This window comes from Anneissia japonica, unplaced genomic scaffold (genome assembly GCF_011630105.1).
Source record: "Anneissia japonica isolate Jap-2015-1 unplaced genomic scaffold, ASM1163010v1 scaffold288091_len1417266_cov198, whole genome shotgun sequence".
Lineage (NCBI taxonomy): Eukaryota > Metazoa > Echinodermata > Crinoidea > Comatulida > Comatulidae > Anneissia > Anneissia japonica.
In genome coordinates, this window is record NW_022684833.1 from 445,155 (window position 1) to 470,386 (window position 25,232).

At 32.9% G+C, this 25,232-nt stretch overlaps 3 protein-coding genes across 5 annotated transcripts in view; 1 reads left to right on the forward strand and 2 right to left on the reverse strand.

Annotated features, from left to right (window-relative positions):
• The window catches only part of LOC117107597, a 31,690-nt gene extending 20,083 nt beyond the window's left edge, over nucleotides 1-11,607 (reverse strand). Inside the window, exon 1 of one of the 3 annotated variants that reach the window (XM_033249301.1) lies at nucleotides 10,104-11,607. In XM_033249301.1, coding sequence (XP_033105192.1) covers nucleotides 10,104-10,487 — 384 coding nt within the window. In that variant the 5' untranslated portion in view covers nucleotides 10,488-11,607. Of the gene's footprint in view, nucleotides 1-1,787; nucleotides 1,914-5,626; nucleotides 5,878-10,103 lie in introns of those variants that run through there. The other 2 variants (XM_033249315.1, XM_033249309.1) reach the window with 2 other exon arrangements.
• A 113-nt stretch (nucleotides 11,608-11,720) lies between these two features.
• On the reverse strand, nucleotides 11,721-18,747 carry LOC117107627 (queuine tRNA-ribosyltransferase accessory subunit 2-like). Its single transcript, XM_033249338.1, has 10 exons — nucleotides 18,675-18,747; nucleotides 18,018-18,227; nucleotides 16,982-17,150; nucleotides 16,346-16,516; nucleotides 16,053-16,226; nucleotides 15,321-15,421; nucleotides 14,580-14,801; nucleotides 13,901-14,026; nucleotides 12,791-12,870; nucleotides 11,721-12,130 (listed from the first exon to the last, which is right to left on the reverse strand). The coding sequence occupies exons 2-10, from the start codon at nucleotides 18,218-18,220 to the stop codon at nucleotides 12,105-12,107; spliced, it is 1,272 nt and encodes a 423-aa protein (XP_033105229.1). The 5' UTR covers nucleotides 18,221-18,227; nucleotides 18,675-18,747; the 3' UTR covers nucleotides 11,721-12,104.
• A 4-nt stretch (nucleotides 18,748-18,751) lies between these two features.
• The window catches only part of LOC117107618 (phosphatidylserine lipase ABHD16A-like), a 13,210-nt gene continuing 6,729 nt past the window's right edge, over nucleotides 18,752-25,232 (forward strand). The window contains exons 1-8 of the mRNA XM_033249328.1: nucleotides 18,752-18,909; nucleotides 19,148-19,204; nucleotides 20,725-20,791; nucleotides 21,734-21,820; nucleotides 22,095-22,180; nucleotides 22,831-22,901; nucleotides 24,045-24,202; nucleotides 24,372-24,514. Coding sequence (XP_033105219.1) covers nucleotides 18,835-18,909; nucleotides 19,148-19,204; nucleotides 20,725-20,791; nucleotides 21,734-21,820; nucleotides 22,095-22,180; nucleotides 22,831-22,901; nucleotides 24,045-24,202; nucleotides 24,372-24,514 — 744 coding nt within the window. The 5' untranslated portion in view covers nucleotides 18,752-18,834. The remainder of the gene's footprint in view (nucleotides 18,910-19,147; nucleotides 19,205-20,724; nucleotides 20,792-21,733; nucleotides 21,821-22,094; nucleotides 22,181-22,830; nucleotides 22,902-24,044; nucleotides 24,203-24,371; nucleotides 24,515-25,232) is intronic.

Consider the following 25,232-nt stretch of genomic DNA (forward strand, 5'->3'; position numbering starts at 1 on the left):
ATTTACCGTGAGCTAAAACTTGCTCGAACGGTCGACCACCCGCTGAGTGCTCAGCGCGATTACCCGGTGAAATAAACGGAATATGGTTGGCGTTTTTTGCTCGAACGGGCCCTAAGTGATTCAAAGAAATCCTAGCCTGGAACCACTCAATCCTCAAATTAAAAAATGAATACTACAGTGTACAATAGCTCACTTACACAAATTAAATCAACTTTCAATGAAATTCAAAGTGAAACCATCAGTTTCTACTAATTAAAGACTAGAGTTACAAAATTATTAGTGCCAGTCTATGCAAAGAAGTGACAATATTACGTAGAGTAGGCCTACTATTATATCTCTTTAGACTTTTAATAATCGGCAAAGAAAATCTGACATTGTTCTAACTTCTAGTATTTAATTACCGGTAATAGTAATTCACTTACGGTATAAAGCCATTTGATTGTAATATTTTAACTCAGCACAGCAGTCATACAGTTAGGCTTTTCCGTTTTAATTAAGATGACAAACTGAAGTATAGTATTCTAATAATTAAATATTAATTTAACATTGCTAAACAAATTACCTGTTTATTTGCCAGAACAAGTGGATTGCTTTCAGACCTACTTGATACAATTCGTACAGTACTGTATGATAGTGATGTATTGACATTGGCATTAACAATGCGATACATATCAACCAGCAAATAATATCAATTTTTATAAGGTCTGTCAATTACATTTCAAAATATAAATTCATAGATTTGAAGGTTTGTTTTTGAACTCTGTTTTGTGACAAAATAACAATTGAGTTACTGAAGGCCAGCATTTAGTCTAATTAGTCATTATTAGGTTGCTCAACACAATTGATAATAACATTTCAATTATGGTATAAAAATTAATGTTAAGCCAAATGATATTTGGTTGAGTTTACTATGTCAGTGTTTTACTGGAAAAAAAAACTACTGTACTGTATTGAGAGTTACCAGCAAAATATTGTGCATTACTCATCTGTACTACAGTAGAAATGTGAGAATCAAACATTTCATAAGCAGCACCTCAATGCTTACTGTACTGTATAACTTTTTTTAGGCTTCTGATCAGTAGGCCTACTCATGGACGTCGCTTATTACAAACTATTGGAGCATCTTTACCAGACACTTATTCAAAATAAAATATCGCTTACAAAAATCACTGAGGGGATTTGAAAATGTAAAATTTTTACTGGGGTGGATTTGGGGGGGGGGTCGATCTGGCCCGGCCCCCACCCCCCTTTTTTGGAGGTAAAAGAAAAAGGAAGAAAAAAGAAAGAAAAAGAAATAAATGATAGCCCAGACGCCTCAAATGTTATTTTCGGGCATCTAGAACACAAAGATTTCGCGGGGGAATTCTGCCGGACCCCCTGTGATAGTGTTGTCTCGATCGGCCCAACTTTCGCCCCCCCCCCCCCCACCTTTCAGGCCCCCCCCTCTCTTTTGGACATCTCTGGATCCTCCCCTGTTTTATAGACAATAATTCAGGTACAAGTAAATACTGACATGTAATTACTGTATTTTGTATCTTATCACACCCCTACAGTACTCTAGACTCATGTGAATGTTATTTTGAGGAGCTTAGCACTCAGACTCGCAATTAAAAACAGATGCTACAGTATACCGTAGTATTAGTACAGTAGCTGTGTTTGAACGGGAGTTCTGAGCAGTAATATCTAGGCCAAATTCTCAGCGACAAGATCCCATAGAACATCTTGTGCATACTTTACGAAAAATAAAACATAAATGCAAAATTTAAATAGGACCTTTTCAAACCTACCTGTCTAATACTTGGAGCACTGACACTGGGACCAATATTTACACTACAAAAGGCTTACTGTATACACACTGTTTGTCAGTTAACTGTACACCTTGTCAGCAATATGTTGCACTATATTTGTAATTATATTTTAATGGCAGTCAACACATTAACATGTTCCATACTCATCTCATCAACTAAAATACCATAAGTGTACAGTAGATAAATCCAATCCAAAAGAGTTATTTATAAGACAAGATTCAGTCATGACATTAGTGTTACAGTAATAATGGCATTCCACCTCCACTTCGTGTAAAGCAAAGCTATGATAAATATCCATCGATTATTTTTCTAACAATTCCTTCTTGTTCAATGTCTAAAACAAACATTTACTTGTCCTACATTACTTCAATACTGTCGGAATACTACAATGGAAGGAACAGTACTGAAGGCGAACAATCAGAAACATCAACTCTACCAGTTACTATCAGTTCTGCTTCATCTACAGTACTTCCACAATATAACATTTTTAATAGACGATATTTAAAACCGGTGTCCAATTCACGTTTTAAACATGCTATACAACAGTAGCTTGATAATAATACGCAAACAATGATTTTACTTCGTTTACGAACCAACTACAGCTTCCTCCATGGTCAGATGAATGATGCATTCAACATTCATAACGTCAAGTGTTTACTCAGAATTTGATAGTCAGTGCAGCTAATATAGTCAGCACACCAGATGTTACGAAGTGAGAACAAGCGGTGATAATGGTATGCAAAACTGAAGATTCAAAGCATGGTGTCAACATGTGGGTACTGTACGTTAACTGTGTTACTGTACATTTTAGTCTTCAATTGCTTTTATGGCAGTCGACACTGGGATTTTATGTCATAAAAATGTGAATTTGAATGCAGATTGAATATAAAAGTAGGTAGAAAAAATGTGTGCATCTACAGTTCTCTATTTTTAACCTCTACTGTACTATTCAATGATTTTTACAATTTAGGTTTTTCCTGTTGGCAAATTTAATTACAGTAGGATCCTCAACAACCATTATCCTGTGACAAAAAAGTTTGTATGTCAATATTACTAGCTAAATATACTTAAATATATAAAACTATTTTAATTTTGCTTACTTTGTATGAAAGAATTTGTAATTTTCCAGTGGAAATAGAACAAAACAGTACAATATTAGCCAAAGGCATAGTACTGTACAATGCGAAGTGGTGTTCAAAATTGATGTACACAGTAAAAGCAATATTGAAATGATTCAGTTCTTTTTTTATATTAGATACAGAAATATTTCTTAAATATTAAAAAGCATGCTTCTTGATTTTCAGATAGGTACACTCCCATCTATCTCACCTAGTGTACCTTATATCCTCATCCTGCCATGTGGCACAATTACAGCTCTAACTGCATCATCAGAATTTGAAAAACATCATTCTGTGTAGTACAGAGGAGGGAAGTATGTACAATCCATAGAATCTCATTAATTTGTCTGCAATTACAACAACAGATCATAAATGCAATGTTTTCAGAGATATTGCAAATGATAGAAAGAAGTGGTATGATCTGTTTAGTTATGTATTTAATTGTATGCACACAGAAACTAAATTTCATTCCATTGAACTATAGCTTTTGAAAAAATTTGAATCTGACAGTTCATCATTCTGTCATTATTAGTAAACTTCAGTAAGTTTTGTTGACCTTGGCTTGTAAAACTGACTGTGCCTATGGTTTATAGAATAATAATTTAAAAAACTTAAATATTTTTATATTTTATTTTACATTTTTCTATGTGCCACCCATCACATTGGAATCTCTGTTTCCTTCTGATTATTTGCATATTTTATTCAGTTGAATGTTTTCAATACTTTTAAAAATTATTTTACTATCAGTACCATCATAATGTCATCAGTCAAAGTCATACAGTCATATCAAGTTTTTCAATCACACAACCTGATCACAGGTGGGCAAAGTGTGAACCAACAGTGATTTTTTTTGTAGCCCACGAAAATGAATTAAAAACTCTATGTGTGCGGCCCGCCAAACATTTTTTACTAGAAAACACCTTGTTTTTTACGGCTCGACATCAATCATCTGTAAAAAAGTTAGTTCACACCAAGAATAAAGTGGTATAAAAGCAGTGTGAAGGTTTTTCGATGCATGACTGTAAACATCCCAGTTTGGGTGCGGTCCTCTGCATTACATCAAAATTCACTTTGGTCCTCCAACCGATGCCCACCACGGCAGTAGATAGAGCAACACCAAATTTTTGCCAATACACTCTGCAAACAGGGATACAATTTTTGAAGAGTTCCATACAGAATCATATCGATCGATGTTTCACAACACACACATGCATTGTTTACGACAGTAAGTTTGATTCATAGAGGTGAAAATCGTGTCAAAGTGAGAGCTAAGATTTGAACATGTGCAAGCTAAGCATGATCGTGTACCATTTAATTTTGCAATACCATGGTACATTGCAGGGTGAACTGATTATTTTACCAACCAAGGATATGCCATTTTATGCTCCAGTAGAAACATATTACATTTTGGTGTCAGTGAATATTGTTGGGATTCCAGTACATACTGTAAAGACAGGCAATAAATATTCTAGTCATTCATATTGTTTTGTCCTGTGTTGTCTCTCCTTTTTTAATCTCCTCTTTTTTTCTTTCTCTTCAGGCTGTTCCATCACAAAATTTGTTTTCCTCATCTTCTCGATTCTCGTATTCTGCCTTTTACCTGATCAGTTACATTATTAATTGCTTANNNTGCATATAATATAAATTAAGATAGTCGTTAACACTGTTAAATCATATATAAATAATCAAAGTAAGGTAAATACAGTGTTGTAATAAAGGACTTAATAATGCATCGTGGAACATAGTCCTCAACGAATGCAGTCCTGTAAATAAACAAATATATATATATATATATATATATATATATTGAATCATCATTAAATGGTTAAGGTAATTGACTTAATTCAGGATTAATTTACGTTGAGAGGGACCATTTATTCAGTAAATGTATGGGCTGTACATGATTGTCAATAGTTTGAGCATGCACCATCTGCCAAAAACACTGGCTGGTATATGTATGTTGTCATGTCAATGACCTTTTGGCCAAAACCAATTATTTTCTGACGTCCCCATGCACATCTTTTCGACTCTACTGTTACTGTAGCCTGTAGTTATAGGTCTAGGGTAAGCCTCCTTCTCTGGCCAAGGCCTACTAGGGTAATTTTTTCAAACATGTAGGCAATTAACATTGCATTTATGTAATGTTTAGTAAGGACATATGGATACCTTTGGAATAAGTCCATAACAAGGTAATAAACTTTTACGACTGAGTCCGTGGGTGAGTAGGGCCTGATGATGAGCAGGTCGATCAAGGCCCTAATCTAGGCCAATGTTTGGTAGGACTAGTGACGAATTTGAGATTGAACTTAATAATAGTGTACAATTAACATAAAATACTACACAGCGTATTTTGCTTGATACATGTTTGAATTCTTTACTCTAATTGACAACTGTTTATTGTAGTTCAACACATTGTTTATTTCTGCTAATCAACCCATCAAAACAATCAACATTCTCGTGATATAATTGTTTATCAGGCCACGTTCTACACGCGTGGTGGTAGATCCTACTACCACGCAACTACAACGCATGGGGAACGTTGCAGTAATTGTGGGCTGTACTGTAATTATGCTGACAAAAATAGAATAACTAGGTCAAAATATTTAAGAGATCACATCTGCAAATATGTACAAACAAAAATAAAGCTAACAACAGGAAATGTGTATTATAATTTTTAATACAATACAGAACAATACTTACCTTCTTTGTGCTTAGGCATAGAATTTTAATATTTGTTCTTCATGGGACAAATCAAACACACTCAAAATTGAAAGTGGGATATAATCCTACAGTTTAATGGTACAGATCCTGCTTTAACCAGTTACCATAGCAATAACCTGTAAGTTAATCGTAAAACTCTCCAAACAATGGTCTTTGGGAATGCACAAGTAAGTGAAGCATTAAATCACTACCATGGCAACGGGTATAACATTTAAAGGATCCTATTGTGAAGGTAAGATTGTGTAATCTACATTAGTTGATTTGATTTTATAGAGATATTTTAATATGAATACTTTATAGGAAAATATTGTCTGTTAACCCTGTAAGTTGTTTGTAATGATAAATCTTTTTAAATAATCTGTCACAGATACTGTTGTTAGTTCAATTTTAGTTTCAGTTCCTTTAAAGTTTTACAGTATTTATTGATATCTCTTTATAGCCAAGGCTGAGAAAGTCTGATATTTTTTTCTATCAAATGTTTTAAGAATACTGTACAGAAAAAGAGGTTAAATTAAGTGGTATAACATGTTTTAAAAATTGTCTTCAAATTAAAAGGCTTACTGTAATAATAATAGAAATTATTTTTATCTGCTGTAGGGCAACCTATGATCATTAAGACAGATTTTTTTTCCCTTTTATGTATCAAATAATATTTAATGTGAAACAAATTATTTTAAGGAAAATAGTGCTAGTACTAGATCCAGTAGCATACTTCCTTATAATTATTATTAATATTGACTTTCAAACTTGCATTCTTCAAGATCCAATCCATGCCAACAGTACTTTTCTGTAGGTCTGGATTTACTGACTATACTGTGGAATATAATAATATGTAAACAGTACACTATAGCAGACCCCCTCCCTTGAAACACTCTTGGAAACACCCCTATCAAAGGGACATTGCTATAGGAGACATATGACCCCTATGGGAACACTTTTTCAGGCATAAAATGAATGAGGAAAGTATCTTTCAACACTAATTTGCCAACCCTTACTCAAGGGGCACTACAAAATACTTCTATGGTCCTAAAGGTAACACTTATCAATACAAATTACAATCAACTGTACAGACCTAGAAACCGAAAAGTCCACTGATTAATCTCAGATAAGATAGGACTGTATAATACATACTCCAAGTATCGAAATGCACGCCATCGTGTCAGGATTCAATATTTCGACATTAATTATGTCACCATCAGGATGACCTAGGTTAATGACATATTATCTCTAAATTTAATTTTATCAATATTCAAGGGGTTGCCTAAAGTAAAACATTTACAAAGATATTTATTTAGTTGTGATCTGATTGGCCAATGTATTGTACCAAAGGACAGAGTGATGAATTATGTAGTTCAAGTGGCCAAGACTATTACACTATTAATTGTCAATTCAAAATGAACCTGCAAATATATCAATGCCTAGTCAGTATGGTTGCAAAACATATTGCATACAGGCGGTTTACATTGTTTATGTTACCCTACACAACTGATAAAATGATACACTTACATTATTTTCACAACAATAATAATAAAATATTTACGTACAAATTTAGGTAGAGCGCCAAAAGGTAGGTACATGCAAAATAGAAATACTGTCAGTCTTATATGTATATAGGCATAGACTCAATCAATGTCGATGTCTAGGAATCAGATAGTTACTTATATTTATTATATGTTTTGCATAATTTTTTGGATATTATTCTACTTTGGTATTTTTTTTAATGATTACACAATTTGCCATTTAAAGATGAAATGCAAGTATCACACGCCATTAAAAGGGAGCAGCTTACTGAATTTCGTCTGGTCCATGAATGAATACCACCTTGACCCAAAAGAATTCTCAGTCAATCGGGGTGCTACTTAATTAAGTCTAGGGTCTAGGCCTAGCTCTGGAATTCAATCCAACTCGGCCACAAGTCAACTCAGCCACAGTCAACTCGGCCACAAGTCAACTCGGCCACAAGTTAACTCGGCCACAAAAAGTTTGGCTACAGTCAACTCGGCCACAAGTCAACTCGGCCACAAGTCATTTACTGGTACAACATTGTACTAATTGTTATTATTATTATTGCTGTTATTATTGTTGTCATTGTTGTTATTATTATTGTTGTTTTTATTACCGTTAGTTTTAATATTAATTATTAGTCTTAGCATTAACATTATATATTGTTCAAATTTTGGCTGATATTATTATTAGTACATATATTTATAGTACCATATAAATAATAAATAATTTTCGATTTTTTATTATTATTATTCATATTATTATTATTTATTAGTTTTAGTATTATAATTTTAATAATAGTAATTTAAAAAGTTGTTGTTATTGGCATTTTATTAGTATTTTTCTCATATTATTATTATTATTAATATTATTGTTGTTGCTGTCACCTTTATTATCGATATTATTACCCTATTATTACTAAGTAGGCCTAGTATTATAAGTACAGTATCATTATTATTATTATTACTAATTAGTATTACTATTATTATAAAAATAAACATTATCTTAAATTTATTATTGTATTATTGCTATTATCACCTTCAATATCGTTATTATCACTAATTAGTTATTAAAATTGATATTTAAATATCGTTATTATTACCATACTAGTATTATTATTATTTGTTAAAATAAATATTACTATTAATGTTGTTGTTGTTATTAATCACATTTAATGACTAATTAGTATTAGTATTATTAATTTATTGTCGTTATTGTTGTTTAATATTATTGTTGAAGTAGAATGTTGTGAGTAAACAGAAGACGAACACATTAATAAATAACTCTCAAGACTTTTGAACATGGCGTCGCGGCATTGTTGCTACTCAACTCCACTCACAATAATGCAAATGACTTACTCACAACCAATCACAAGCCGTTAATTGGGCTTTTCCCTTCTAGACTAGATTGTCCATTCGTCAAAACAAAACAATGTAAACAAACAAAGATTTAATCAATAAAAGTTTACAATTAAAAAAATATTGCCTATATCTATAACAGATATAACGAAAATAAAAGTATAAAGGTAATACGTAAGTACAGAAGTGTTTAAACATAAATTATAAATTGGCTTGTTAATAAGTATTATTATAATATAAATATATATAATCATTGTGAGAAATTTACCAATACACACTTAATTGATTACAATTCAGCTAAATATTACATATTTAAGAGACAACTCCGTTGAAATAAATAAATAAATAAAAGAGACTTGAAAATAAAAATTAAAGCAATGGATGACCCATGAATAATTTTTATTATTAAAAAAATATCTAATAATAAATATATGTTTTAAATTATTTTTTCTTATGTTTTGTTTCTTTTCAAATTTCACTTTTCTGTGATGTATCTTTCATCAATGTGATTAAACATTGTCGAGTTGTCCAAAACTGCATCTGTTTGCTACTGTACAACTTCCAAAGTATGGAAGATCTGCTTGTGTCGGCCTAGATTTCAAAGAAGTGACAGACCTAGCATCGCAAAATTAGTGAACCTTGATGTATTATTACCGTAATAAAACTTCATTTTTAGCATTTCATGCCCTGTCATATGTTCTCATATTTCATAAGGAGCTGGGGAGCTCAATTAGCCTAAATTCGTAGCCACTTAATGCTTCAACATTTCCTCCATACCTGTCTCTTATACACTATACACACAAAACATGTCGTAACAATTAATATTAATAGTGTGTTAAAATTTCAGTGATAAAATTATATAATTTGTGAAAAAATCGTAACGAATTAAACATGTCAAACTTTGCGCTGCCACTTACACCATGGTTAACACAAGCAACATATTTGCAAGATTTTTAAACATTTTGACGATAATAATTGTTAAAGGTAAACATCATTGCTTGTTATCGGTTATAGAAAGACCACCAATAAATTCAATATTTGATTGAGTAAATTAATCGATTGGCTTTAATGATATAAAGCGTATGTACATTAAGGGCATGAGAATAGAGAGATATTCCTAAAGAATTTTTATTGACCAATGATTGACAAATTTACTCTAGATTTCTTTTTCCAACTCTTGTAAATTACACACTTTCATCACCCTCGCTAATGTGTTATTTTACATCCGATCTTGTATGAAAATATAACATGAACAGACAACAGACATAAAAATAAAATTATTTAAAAAAATGTTTTATTTTGTGGATAAAGGACGAAATTTGTGACAGAGCAGCTTACTGAATTTTGTCTGGACCACAATTGAATACCACCTTGACCCAAAAGAATTCTCAGTCAATCTGGGTGCTACTTAATTAAGTCTAGGTAGGGCCTACATGTAGGCCTAGCTCTGTCTGTACAGTCTGTAGGCCTAGTACTTGGTATACAGGAGGAGGTTAACCTACTAAACTAGGCCTAAATATGGGTCTAATACTATGGCCTTAGCCTAGGCCTATTATTTCTTAAAATAATACAATTTAAATGGGAAATTAAATTACCGTTGTGGTCGGAATCTGATGAATGCTTGATTTTTCATCTGTGGACGGATGTTGCTTATGAAAATTTTGCATAGCCATATAAGTTTCATTTTGATAGTGTTGGTGACTTTCATCATCTAGGCATGGATTAGTATCGTCAATATCATCATCACTTAAGTTTGGTCCTGTTCCAGGGTCCTGAATAGGTTTAGGCCTACCCTGTACGTGTTGAAGAAGTGAACTCCCGGAAGCTGATACTGCGGTGCCCGAAGATGTGGGATCAAACAGGTGTTGCCTCATCGAAAATGCGATTTCCTCAACGCTAAAATTATAACTTCCAGCTTGTTGAGATACAGGCTGGATGCCCTGAAATGTAGGGGCGTTCGAGTACTGCATTATGTCCATAATTATTTACCGTGGCTTCATTTTATTGCAGTCAATGAGCGTGCATTATAACCATTGAATCCTTTCGAAGAAACCAAAAGATCGCTCAAGACTTTTGAACATGGCGTCGCGGCATTGTTGCTACTCAACTCCACTCACAATAATGCAAATGACTTACTCACAACCAATCACAAGCCGTTAATTGGGCTTTTCCCTTCTAGACTAGATTGTCCATTCGTCAAAACAAAACAATGTAAACAAACAAAGATTTAATCAATAAAAGTTTACAATTAAAAAAATATTGCCTATATCTATAACAGATATAACGAAAATAAAAGTATAAAGGTAATACGTAAGTACAGAAGTGTTTAAACATAAATTATAAATTGGCTTGTTAATAAGTATTATTATAATATAAATATATATAATCATTGTGAGAAATTTACCAATACACACTTAATTGATTACAATTCAGCTAAATATTACATATTTAAGAGACAACTCCGTTGAAATAAATAAATAAATAAAAGAGACTTGAAAATAAAAATTAAAGCAATGGATGACCCATGAATAATTTTTATTATTAAAAAAATATCTAATAATAAATATATGTTTTAAATTATTTTTTCTTATGTTTTGTTTCTTTTCAAATTTCACTTTTCTGTGATGTATCTTTCATCAATGTGATTAAACATTGTCGAGTTGTCCAAAACTGCATCTGTTTGCTACTGTACAACTTCCAAAGTATGGAAGATCTGCTTGTGTCGGCCTAGATTTCAAAGAAGTGACAGACCTAGCATCGCAAAATTAGTGAACCTTGATGTATTATTACCGTAATAAAACTTCATTTTTAGCATTTCATGCCCTGTCATATGTTCTCATATTTCATAAGGAGCTGGGGAGCTCAATTAGCCTAAATTCGTAGCCACTTAATGCTTCAACATTTCCTCCATACTACACATTTATATACTTCTACATAGTTGAAATGTATTTTATTTTGTGTTTGAATGTTGGGAGATAGTTTGATTCAGTTTGATATGGTTAGGATAAATGAGATACACTTTTTACGTTACTAAATTAATAATTTTAATTATTTTCTGCATTTCATTCCCTGTCTAATAAATGTGTGTGTGTGTATGCATTCACTATAATATCCCTATATGATAAAGAGCTTTAACAACCTTAGTCCCTCCATAATTACTAGCCCCATCACTGATGTGAACACACTTCAAAAGATGAACATAGACAAAGGCATATAACAAATAATACATTTAATATGTAATTCATATATGTATTCCATAATGAAATGTACAAAGACAGATGATTTTCCAAAGCTCATTGGATACAATTCAAGGAACAAATTCACTGATATTCACAATCACCTGTGTATCTAGTACTACTGTACTAGTTTCATTTATCACACAAACACGACTTCTCATTATAATCTTTATGAGATTTAATATTTTATACACTAATGCAAAAACTAATTTATTTACATCTTGGCATCAGTGAGTTTAATTAGTTTTCCATAGCTACAAAATATCAGAGTTCTAAAATAAATTCTATTAGGTCTTCTTCATGTTAAATTATGTTCACTATATGATGGCGCCCTCTATAGTTAAAAGGTTGCATCACTTTTTATGAAGAAGACTGTTTGATGAGATCTTTCAGTTGGTCCAATGAGCCATTCCGTAAACTCTCCCGCAATCGTTCTTTACGCGCTGCGGCAACTTTGATCTTGGTTCATTTGCATAGCGCTGCGTGCGCATAGCTTTGCCGAGTGATCTCCTCCTCAATAATACCTCCATGCTATAATATCCCTATATGATAAAGAGCTTTAACAACCTTAGTCCCTCCATAATTACTAGCCCCATCACTGATGTGAACACACTTCAAAAGGTCAACATAGACAAAGGCATATAACAAATAATACATTTAATATGTAATTCATATATGTATTCCATAATGAAATGTACAAAGATGATTTTCCAAAGCTCATTGGATACAATTCAAGGAACAAATTCACTGATATTCACAATCACCTGTGTATCTAGTACTACTGTACTAGTTTCATTTATCACACAAACACGACTTCTCATTATAATCTTTATGAGATTTAATATTTTATACACTAATGCAAAAACTAATTTATTTACATCTTGGCATCAGTGAGTTTAATTAGTTTTCCATAGCTACAAAATATCAGAGTTCTAAAATAAATTCTATTAGGTCTTCTTCATGTTAAATTATGTTCACTATATGATGGCGCCCTCTATAGTTAAAAGGTTGCATCACTTTTTATGAAGAAGACTGTTTGATGAGATCTTTCAGTTGGTCCAATGAGCCATTCCGTAAACTCTCCCGCAATTCATGGAAAAATTCAAAGTAGTGGTGGAAATTGTGTCTGAAATAAAAATTAAAAATTAATGAAATAGATAAAATGCATTAAACATGCAATGTAATTTATCTATTATCAAAATATATACTGTAATGTATTTATATATTGAAGATATTGATTCATACATCATACATGATATATATAATTCTTTATTTTCAATATATATTTATGTATTCAAGAATATATATGTAAGTCATATAAAAAATTGCTTGACAGAAAAGGTATGATAGTATCAAACTCCGTATCAGTGGTGTTTAGAGGTCTGTCCATACTGACATGTGTTTGTGATAAAGTGTGATTTCCCTGTTATATGGGTATATAAAATAATAATGACCATATATGGATGTAATATGATATCATCATGCCCATATATGGATGTGGTATGACATCATCATGCTATTAATGGGCAAATTACACAAATGTCATATAAAACTTAATTTTTGGCTAATTAGTGCACCCGCTGCCATGAAAAAAATGGAAATTTCGGAAAAAAATAAGCTGCCTTGAAATCTCCAAATATAAGTTATGTATATTTGTCCCTAATTATATAAATTTTAGGCATTTAACCATCCCATTACTACACTGTTTACATTCACCGATAAAATTTTATTTTTATTTCTTTCTCCTCTGTATTTTGGCAAAACTATTTGCTAAATAAGAAAACAAAATTTTATTTTTATATTTTTTGTGCCCTTCTCTGACGATCTTTAAAAAAATTAGTTCGCAAAACAAGGTATAAAAAAAAGTCTTGCCTAAACAGATTAGGTTTATAAATATGCATTGTTTCAGTAATGGTAAAAAAATACATTTCTTTTTCCATGTACAGTATTATGACAAAGGCCTATGTTTTTCAGATGGTATTGGCTTTTGCATTAGCTAAAATATTAACTTGTTCCTACACAGTTTAAATTTACTTTATATTTGTTATGTGGATACGTACATCCAACATAAAAGTTAATTGACAATTATCATTGGATTTTAAACTTCAATTCTTATATTATTTACACTTTGTTTTATTGTATCTTATTTTACTTACAGCATAAGAAGTACAGGTCCTAAAAGCTCCTTGGTCCTCAGCAAGTGGTTGATGTAAGCTCTAGTGTGATGCTCACAAGAATAGCATTCACAATTTTTAACTAAAGGTGAAAAATCGTCAAAATACCTGAAAGACAACGAACATATATTCTTCAAATCTGAGAACTAATAATAAAGATAATGATGGTGAGGATAACAATGGTGATGATGATGATGATGATGATTATGATGTAACCATGGTGATATGGTAAGGACAACTAGCATCATCATGATCATAAATAATGACTAAAACCACAAAAATTTGGGGTCTCAACCCGAGGCCTTATCCTTACCTCGCCATCACTTGCTGGCGCAAAGATGCAAGTATCATTCCTACAGCGAAGTTTGCCATACTAATGCTATACTGCTACATTTACACTAGACACGATAACCACACGACAATGACACGATAAAAATGTGCTCATTGTTAAAGAATATAAATGAAGTGATGACATGTCGTTGTGCCGTTATCGTGTCTAATAGTGTAAATGCAGCTTTATACTGTACTTTTCCCATATGCTTAATTACAAGTTTTTCTTTTATAGATGATTTAATATCTAATTTTTGCATTGTCATTGTAAACCTGTTTTTTTGCATTTCAGTTATTTTATATATTATATTATTTATATACATAACTGCACCTCTGTTCTCGCAAGTTAATTTCAAATTCTGTTTTCTTGCAGGTGTCTTTATTGGTATCATCACTATCAAATGGGACATTTCCAATGAAGCTTTCAACGCTGCTCTGCAACCCATCAAAACAACCACCTTGTTTTTCATCTTTACTTCCATGTTCTAACTCTTCTAGCTTTTTGAAAGGGAAGACAAGTGCACAACATCTCTCAGTAACATTATATGGAAATCTAATTTTCTAGTAAAGGAAAAACAATAATTATAATAGTATTTTGCTACTTTTAATATATGAAGCATATACTTAGTGAAACATGAAAAGAAAAGACTGATATTGTAAAACAATTTTTACCATAATTATTGAAGTTCAATGCGTATTCATTTCATTTTGGCTATAATATTATTATTACTCACACTATGTTTTATGTTTGATCTATTTGTACTTTTACACGGAGACTAAATATGTTACTTCTTAATAAATCGATTGCATAAAAATTCAAATAAAACCTTAAATTGCTAATTTAAAAGGATGAAATAACTTTCAATGAGACACGGAGAGAAACAATTCACTTTCTACAACACATATCTTTAGAGTTCTACCAAATATAAGTATTTTTTGTTCTAATTATCAATTGAAACTGAATAACTTATTTAAATATGCAAAGTAATAACAATATCAAAAAATACTTTTATAGGTTTTTTTTAAATTTCAATACAACAATATTGTTATGAAAATCCAAAATAAAGGATACGAGGAATCAAATATATCAACCCCTGCCTCCACAGCATCAATGATGTCATCAGGTCGGCCAAGACCATGCAATAACCTAGGTTTATCCTCCGGCAATTCTTTCTAGAATAAACAAACATTTGGTTATTTTATCACCCAAAAGCTAGTTTGTAATTTATAACTATAATCTGCTATGAATTCTTAAAAACAATGGGAAAAGGAAAGTTGTAAGACGCTGATTATAGTTATTAATAAACATTATATATTTATGGATTAACTAACCACAAAACAATTTAAAAAAAGAACATAAATGGATTTTTTTAAATAAATTTTTGTAAATAATAATTTTCCAATTAATATATTGAATTTTAGATATTTAGACATTGCTTCTACTTGTAATTAGGATTTTTAGGACTCATATTTTAATTGTGCCTGCTTGTGTTTTTCCCTTTTCTCTTTGAATATTTTGTATTATCAAATCTGTTATAAGATTGAAATAAAGTGAATAATAAATTATGAATTGGATTGGACACTTATTACAACATGATTGTTTCCTTAAAATGGCTTTAGAAGGAAGACATATTGGTGAGCCAATCAAAGGTTGAAAGAAATGTGCATTCCTAGATAGCCTCAAACATGGAAGCACATATCAAGAATTAAGAAAAGAAGTGCAAGACCGTGAAATATTGGGGGTGGAGGAATGGCTGCTATGAACCTGACAAACGCAGATCACTAATTTGGTTGATTAACTAACCACAACTGCTGCCAAAAGCTTCCGCCGAGCATCATCATGCATCATATATCGCTGGAATCCATCTAGCACAAACCCAGCCACTGGCCGCTTCACCGTTTCTCTCACTGAATGTAGGCGTTCTTCCAGTAGATCACCACCTTCTATAACACCGAATATTTCAGAGCTTTTCAAATCCTGTATAATAAAATAATTATATTAAAAACTAACAGGCAAAGTATTTGACACAAAATTCTTAATAATGAAAATCACTATTATAAATATAAACCTTGATTATGATATTTTGACATACTTACATCACTTTCCTCATGAATATTTAAACATTTGTCAAGAAAGTTCAGAGTTCGGTTGATTGACTTTTGAATCTTCTTACGACTACATCCAAGGGGTGTGTCTCCATCATACATTGCTTCATACCAATCTGGTTTAAAGGCCTTCTGCATGGACATGTACTGGTCAACATGGAGCTGAAGAACAAAGTTTACCAAAATGAGAATTAATTGAGCATGATGAGGAAGAAGAAGAAAACACTAGCTTAGAGAACAATTGTTTTTTTATTTAAAAGAATTGGAGGGTGCACTGTAAATACATATGAAAAAAAATAAGATACAAAATGTAGCATTCAAAAATGATTAAGAGACTCTAATGATTAATGCTTTTTCTGATTTTTTATTATATTCTGTCTATGCCAACCACACATTATCAGTGGAGAATGGTTAAAACTTGATTGTAATAATAAGGATAAAAAATTTTAAAAGTTCACATTTTTATATTGCCTTTTCATACCAATTATCCCGATTGAATAGTAGGTAATATCCACTATGAAGCAATAGATGTCATTTAAACCTATGTTACAAAACATGGAGTATAAAGAAAAATTATGTTAAGTCAATGAAGCCAGTTTAGACACAACCCTAAAAAATGAGCCCTACCCTCATTCTTCCTGCTGACACCCAGATGGAGGCTGATGACTTATCATTGTATCCACTTGGTGTCTGGATACCTGGGTCTTGTAATGATAGATAGTAAAGTGTGTTTTGTATGCCAATGAAGTGACCTATTCCACCTGGAATACCCTCCACAGTTTCATGACTTTCAGCCCTACAATGAAAAAAAAAAACAAGTTTAATGTATTTCTTTAAAACATATTTTCTACTTTAACACTGTTTTTCTAACAAGTAATTTGGCGTATTAAAGTCTTGTGATTGCTAGATATGCTGTCGGTGGTGAAATCTGAAAAAAAACCCTGCAAATTTATATAATATAATTAATTCTAATTGACAATGTATAAACATCATTTTAATGCATTTTGCTCAAAACATGTGATAGGTACTGAGCAGTGAATTTTTATTATTTTCTCTGCAGTTGTGTTGCACATAGGGAAAAATATGTCTTGTCCATAGAATAAGATAAAATTGAGCCTGTAGTTCATTCTTTGTTTTAGGCCCAAGGCCAAGGACATGCCTAACAGTGAATTTAACAACTTTTATAAATGGTAGTTTAGTAGTGAGAAAAATCCTATGACTGTGACAGAAATTGGACTAAGGACACTGAAATTGAAAGGCAAGCATCCTAACCACCAAACTCGAATGTCAGTCAATATGACTGGATGCTACTTCCATCAAATGCTAGTTTCAGCGGATGCCAGTTCGAGTAGATGGGGAGGGTTGGTGGAGCATGAAATACGCCCCTGCCAAATATGTGTAAGACTAGACAGAAGAAAACAGCAATAAAGTAATAAGTAATATAAAAAAATTTAATCTGAAGAGGGCGAACAACTACCAAATTTAATGTTCTGTCAAAAGAACGAATTTGTTAAATGTTCGCAAAACTGGATCCTTTTTCACTTGAAATGGCATCCGCTCAAAGTCGCATCCGCTCGAACTAGCATTCACTCATAAAGGCATCCGCTCGTACTGACTGGTTCCCACTCCACCCAGCTTCCAAATCCCTGCCTAACATTCTTACAGGGTTGGCAGTGTTAACTGAGTAGCTGCAGGAAGTCTCTTCAGTGTCCTCATTACATCAGGAGTCAAATGAGGAGGGAGACCGCATCTTGTGTACAATAGACAGCACGGTGTTTCCATTGATAAATCACCATGACGACCAACTTCGCATAGTTTTCCTAATCTGCTGCCACCACTGTTCACCAAAGATAAAATTAACTTCATGGTTAACCTACAAAACAAAGAAATGAAAAAGAAATGTCAAATAATTCTATAATTAAAGAGGACAGAATATTTATATTAAATCAATATATTTTGCTATCAATCTGATTAGTTGATAATACTTTAAACTGGAAGAACAAAATATATTAGTGAACTGTAAACCAGGCCTCATAAAAGGGCTACCAACCACAGCGTCGGCAGTCATGGTGCCGTTGTAGGTGGCCAACTCAACTGCATGTAAAACTTTAAAGTAGGCTAGGCCCACCTAGGCCTAGGCCTGTGCAGTATTGTTTGTAGTACTGGCAGTGGTAGAGACCTAGGCTAGGCCTAGGCCTAGAGGCGTACCCGTACCCTGACGGGACACTAGCTAGGCCTATATGTGTAATGCACCGAATGCACTATTGGAAGGATTCTATTCTCTTCTTTTATACTGTAAATACAAAGTGCAGTTACTTACGGATACCCAAACTTTCATGATTATTCTATCTCCTTTCTAGGAAAACCATCCCATGCCACCATGTGTGTCTTGTTATTGTAACTACAGAGGGCGTGATTTAGAAACTTGATCGGCGGCGGCGGCGAGAGAGAGCGATAAATAAATAAAATAAGAAAAAATAATGGCGAGTTTAATAAAACAATGTATATTCGGTCCTAAATTGTATAGAATACACGCCGGCGCTGTTTCAAATCAGGTACGTTAACTTTTCCCAATATTTAATGTATTTATATACGCAAATATAGGCCCTACAGGCCTGGCCATAACAATAGCCAGGCCTAAGCTAGGACCCGAGGCCTAGGCTAGGCCTAAATACTGACTTGGCAATTGCGTGAGGACAGGCTAAAGACCAGCATGAGTCTGGCTTGGAGTAGGCCTAAGCCTAGGTAAAATGTATTGGATCATCATGGAACGTTTTTCTGATTCTTCCCCAGGGGTACGACTATGTGCCAAATTTCACAGAGAAGCAAGCAAACAATATTATAACGTGGGTATGTATAATGTGCAGCTTTTTTCAGTTCTCGAATTAAAAATAGGCCTAGGTAACACTCATTTATTGCAATTAATTAATTCAAGGAAGAGGATATATTTACGTCGCCGTAAACATAAATAGCCATGCGCAGTCATACTTTAATAATAAACTTGCATTATCGGTCACGTAAATTTATCGTATCTGGTTAAATGTACGTTGGGTTCAAAACTTGACCAAACAATTGTTTGTACAAACAAAGGAATACCTGCCATTATTCAACAACACACGATCGAGTCGACAGCAAAGCAATGCACCTAGGGAATCCCTAAATTGGTTGAATGCATTTTTGTTGTAAACAGTTTACGACAGGGTTTGACGTTCGATAATTATGATTTTTCCTTTCTTATTAAACGTACTAAATTTGCTACCGTAGTATGTATTTCATCATTAAATAGATCATTAAATCATTTTGATAGTGAGCTAGAAATAGGCCTAGGCCCTATTTGTATCCATGGTACAAGGGAGGCTGTTCCACACACTCTTTGCAGCCATACTTTGTAGACACATGCACAGCATGTTATTTCATTTAAATTAACTGCCAATGTTGGTTTTTTTTGTTAGTGTTTGAATAAAAGATTAAAAATATTTGTTTTGTCTTACTTTATTTGTAATGATTAAATATCTTACAGAAAATACATTCATATTCTTTACTTTTGCTGCATAGCATAGTTCGTAGAGTGTGGATCACATGCTCTCTAAACGTGGTCTTTCTCGGATGCTCTCGCCCAATCGGGGCCTGACAATCGAACCGACTAAAGAATGTTAATGATGTTGTTTTTGTTAGTGACGACATCATTGTGTTTATTAAAATGTCATTTACTTTGTGATGATTGACTATCGTACTATTGTACAAAAATACAGGCTTAGGCCTAGGAGAATATCATTTTGATTTCGAGGTAATTGAGTGCTAGTTTTAACAGGAAACTTTATTTATTTCACGTAGATATATTGTTTACTGATTTGTTTACGGTCACTTAAATATATCCACTTCCTTAATTTAAACATGACAGATTTCTATATAGAGTTAATTATCATACACTCTAACCCTTCCGATTTGATCAGGAGTCTTCCAAATTTTTTCATGCAATCTCATGGTCTCACAGATTTTATCAAATCCTCCCAATTTTTCAGAAAAGAACCCAAAAATACCAAAAACAACTAATATAGGCCTAGTGTCTTTTTGGTACTAATTGAGTACTTCTCTGTTTTTCCTTTGTACATCAACTTTATCAATGATATTGGCAATGTACAAGGCTTTCCAAGTATTACTGATATCTCGAAAAATCAGAATGCTTGCATGAACAAAAATGAGTCTCCCAAATTTTGAGTTCCCGGGGCTGGATCATCTGAATTACCCCCTTTTATTGTAACAGCCCGGTGGGGAAATATGTTTTATTAATGTGACAGCCCTGAAATCCATTGTAAAACGTTGCAATAGTGACTTTCCTAAGGTACATTATGTTTCTTCATTGTTTTTAGATGAAAGTGTGTTGGTACGTCATAAAGTACACATCACCAATTTCACTGACCTATATGTATAGAAATGGTATGTTGATTTTCCCGCTCATCTTTATTTTCATTTTACACCATAGAAAGTATTATCCATACAACAAGACTGAACAATCTTAAAAATGAACCACTTATTCACCAAGCCACAGCTACATCAAAGTCCTTATCAATCATAATACTTTATTTGCTCAGGACACCAACAATTTCAAAGGAATTAAATTAGAAACTAATATTTTAAAAATACTTTATTATTTTTTTTTTTAATTTAAACAATTTTACTAAAAAGAAGTGAAAAATCAAAGAAAAGTCAGTTACTGATATAATGTGGACACGTAACATAGAAAGTACTTTTTTTTCTTTCATATAGGCGATAATTTTTTTTGTAGATTGTTTAGTGTACCAGCCGCCCGCCAATAACGATGATTTCGAATAGAAATAACATTTTATTTTTGGCCAATTAATGCACCCGCCACCACGAAAAATCGGAAGTTTCAGAAAAATATAAAAAATTTTCTTTATTTTTATTATGCTGCCGCTGCCTTGAAATCTCCAAAAATAAGATAAATTTAATGTATACTTCTTCCTGATTATATAAATTTAAATCATTTAACCATGCCATTACTACACTGTTTAAATTTACCAATAAAATTCTGTTTTTATTTCTCCTTCGTCTGGGTGTTTTTGGCAAAACTATTTTCTAAATAAGAAAACAAAATTTTATATTTATTTTTTTTTCCACCCTCCTCTAACATTCTTTAAAAAATAAGTTCGCAAAACAAGATATAAAAAAAAGTCTTGCCTAAAAAATTTAGGTTTGGAGTATTTATTTAAGTGTTACTTGCCAACCACTATGCTTAATTAATTTTAATAATAACAGCAGCATAGCATGGTTGGTAAAATAATACAATATCTACATGCATACATTAAAAAAATGTTCTCTTAATCAATAACCTAACAAAACAAATGTTGTTTTCCCCAGGATACTTCACTGTTGCTGGCTTGATCAACATAGGCCATTGTACTGGTATTGCTATGGTGATTCTAATGGGCTCAATAATTATCAGAGGTATAGCAATGTCCAAATTAAACTTTGTTTATCAAACAATTTTTAATTAGGGCATACTAGAAATATGGGCCTGCATAACTTGTGTGTTAATGATGACAGATATATCAGTATAAATAGTAATTATGAATATGAATTATGAATTATGAATAGTAATGAATAACAAAGTTTTGCTAAAATAAATATAGAATAATTATTGCTGGTAGTACCTGATTGATCTTTTATGTTTAATTCTCAATCCTTTGGTAAAGTTTACTATCTGTTTATCATATTCAAGGTCTTGGTAGATACTTGAATCCAGAATATTGTGATTTCATTCAGTTTTGGCAAGTTGCGAGAAACAGTAATTCATATGAAATACGGGTATGTATACATACATTAGAAAGTATAATACATACTCCAAGTATTGAAATACACGCCATCATGTATTTCAATACTTGGAGTATGTATTATACTTTCTTATCTGAGATTAATCAGTGGACCTTTCGGTTTTTTATACATACATTGATTTGGAGAAAAATTCATAGATTAAAGAGAATACTCCGCGGTAGTCAAGAAAAATGTTCAGGGCTGTAAGGGAAAATCTCAGGGCAGTCAACAACAAAAACCCTGGATTGGACTGGAAGGAAAAATTTATTAGATTCCGCTTTAATTGTCAACCAGTAAATACAATATAGTTATTTTATTTATTATTGTTTAGGATCCAAATGTAACTCCCATTTTCAGTTCTGTGTAGCACGCAATACATTTTTTAAAGCAAATATTGCTGTTGCAAAAGAAATGGAGATAGCAGAGAGTATAAAGCAAAAGGTTACCCCAATATAGCACTTTACAATTAACTAAACCAAATAAACTAACAAGAAAACAAACGCAAGCAGAGAAACAGAGTTAATTCTTTGTTTACTGCCAGCAGTTTGAGGTCCCAAAATGAAGAGCTCACTTTGACGTAACCCCCAGATTAATCAACAATAATAACTTAAATTATGATGTTTGTGTTTTTTCTTTCCTTACAGCATAAGTTACAATATTTTGATTATGAGTTCAGTCACTGGCAAGAAGATTTCATCGCAAACACAGATAAACCGTGAGTTTCAATTTTGGTTGTAGTAAGTAATTTGCAGTAATGACAGAGAACATGTTGGCACAGTAATAAGGGCTCCAGCTTTCGAAGCGCATGCTTCCTAACTTGACAATGCCAATCTTAGCATGTGTCCTTTGGCCCTTGGTATCACAGCATAGCTCATTCGGCAAAACTGGTGGTAGCCATTGTGTGTGCGCTGAACGGTGGAGATCCTATGGTACCTTGCTCTATTTCATCCGCTGCTGTCCTTGTGTTTATGCTGGAGGACTGAAATACAATACTGTATTTAAAAATGCGCAGTCGTTCGGAAGAGACATTTAAGTCATTGGTTCCATGAGCAATGTGGCTGATTGTGCACTAACTTCGGAAAAGAGTAGGGGATTGGCTGCATGTGTACTGCCCTATCACCACCAACAGGACCCCACTGGAAATTCGTCTTCAGACTTTTGTAGGTTTTCGTAGGTGTTCACACACATTACTCAAATTACCATGTCCTTTGGATTAGTCATCCAAGTGTCCCAAGTTGTGGAAGTCAAATTTCTGGAGAATTTGTGGTGCAGGACAGACAGAGGTTTGCGACGTGTGTACTAAAACGCATGTACAAGGACACGCGAGTACAAATTGATCGCCATGTTCAATATAAAGACAAAGAGGCTTGGGCAGGTTTAGGTCACTGTTTTAACAGTGACCTAAACCTGCCCAAAAAAAATATATTAAAATATCTTATTGCTGCCTAGAATGTTCAATAAATCTTGTCACTCCATATTTCATACACAAGAATGGGAAAATTTAGCTTAGCATAAGCCCTAATTGTAAAAGTCTTAAAATCCTGAAGAAATCCAGAAAGTGTGGAATTTCCGGGAGACCAGGAGATGACCCAAAATTCATGAAGACCCCAGGGAGACTTGGGAGACTTGGAAGCTCTACATTAAGCCATTGGTGTGCAACATATCTATAATTTATTTTTCTATGTCACTTTTAAATACATAGCACTCACAACATGTGGTGCAGTCCTATAACAATTAAAAAACAATAGAATGAAGGTGAAACAAGGTTTACAACAAAAACACATTTATTTTCAATGGGGAAGATATTTCAATAATTGAGAGCTTAATTTGAAGACATTTGTTTTAATTTACTTTGCAGGCCCCTGAAGCTTAGCCCCATAACAACAGCCAAACCCAGAAGCTTACTAAGTAGGATAGTAGGACTGCCATGCGACTTACTGAGTTACTGTCTGATACAAACTGTTGGTAGATGGCTGGTGTACCCTGGCCACACATTGCTACTCAATGCTGCCGTTGGTAAAATACTGTTTTTCTTATGCTTGGGTATAGTGAAGATTGATGACACAACACACCAAGAATATGGACTGCTAAATTTAATCAGCAGCTTTCAAAGTATGATTCCAACAAATGATGATACTGCCTTTAACATTAAGTTAATCATATTTTCTTTTTTTTCCATATCCAGCACCATCCCTTCTAGAAGGTAGGAGGAAACTACTAGAGAACAAACATGGCATCCGTGCCAAGTTAATAGCACGAGACGGTAATGAGATAGATACTATGTTCATAGATGCAAGGGGGATGGCACATTCACATGGAGATAAACTGGTAGGTATTTTGTTACATGGATCAAGGTTTTTTGGCTGTTATGCCATCTGTCTTTGTGGAATTAGATAAGATAAAGATAAGATAATTAACTTTTATTATCATCGCAAAATAGAACAAGGAAATTCATTTTCCATTGACATACAATGCAAACAATATACTGTTAATATAATTTTTAAAATATAATATTCACAACTTCAAAAAACATCACAAGGCCAAAATACAGCTAAAAAAGTAATAAAGAGGAGGAAGAAGAAGAGGTTGTCTTAGCAGCTTGTTCAATTCAAAGTATATTTGTTATGGCAGTGCAAGCACTAAATTGGCACTATATTTACAATACAACCAAAGGGCCTAGTAATGCTTTTGGACAGGCGAAAGCAACTGGTACCTTTTCACTGGGTAGCTCAGGCAAGAAGAGACCATTAAGGGAGAAGCAAGTACGGTAATTGTAAGAGCCACTAGTCCACACCTTGAGCATTATGAGACTGTTATACCCATGTTATGACTAATGGTATTATATGTTGAAGGAAAGCTTGTAAATACAATGTTGCAATTCTGATTGTATAGATTGAATACAGAATTTGAATTGAATTTGAATTTGGTATAGAGCGCTATATAAATCTAACTACATTGCATTACAACATTATGAGACTTGAGGGATTCACGCTGGTTTTAGATCTTAAGAAATATATATATATATATATATATATATATATATATA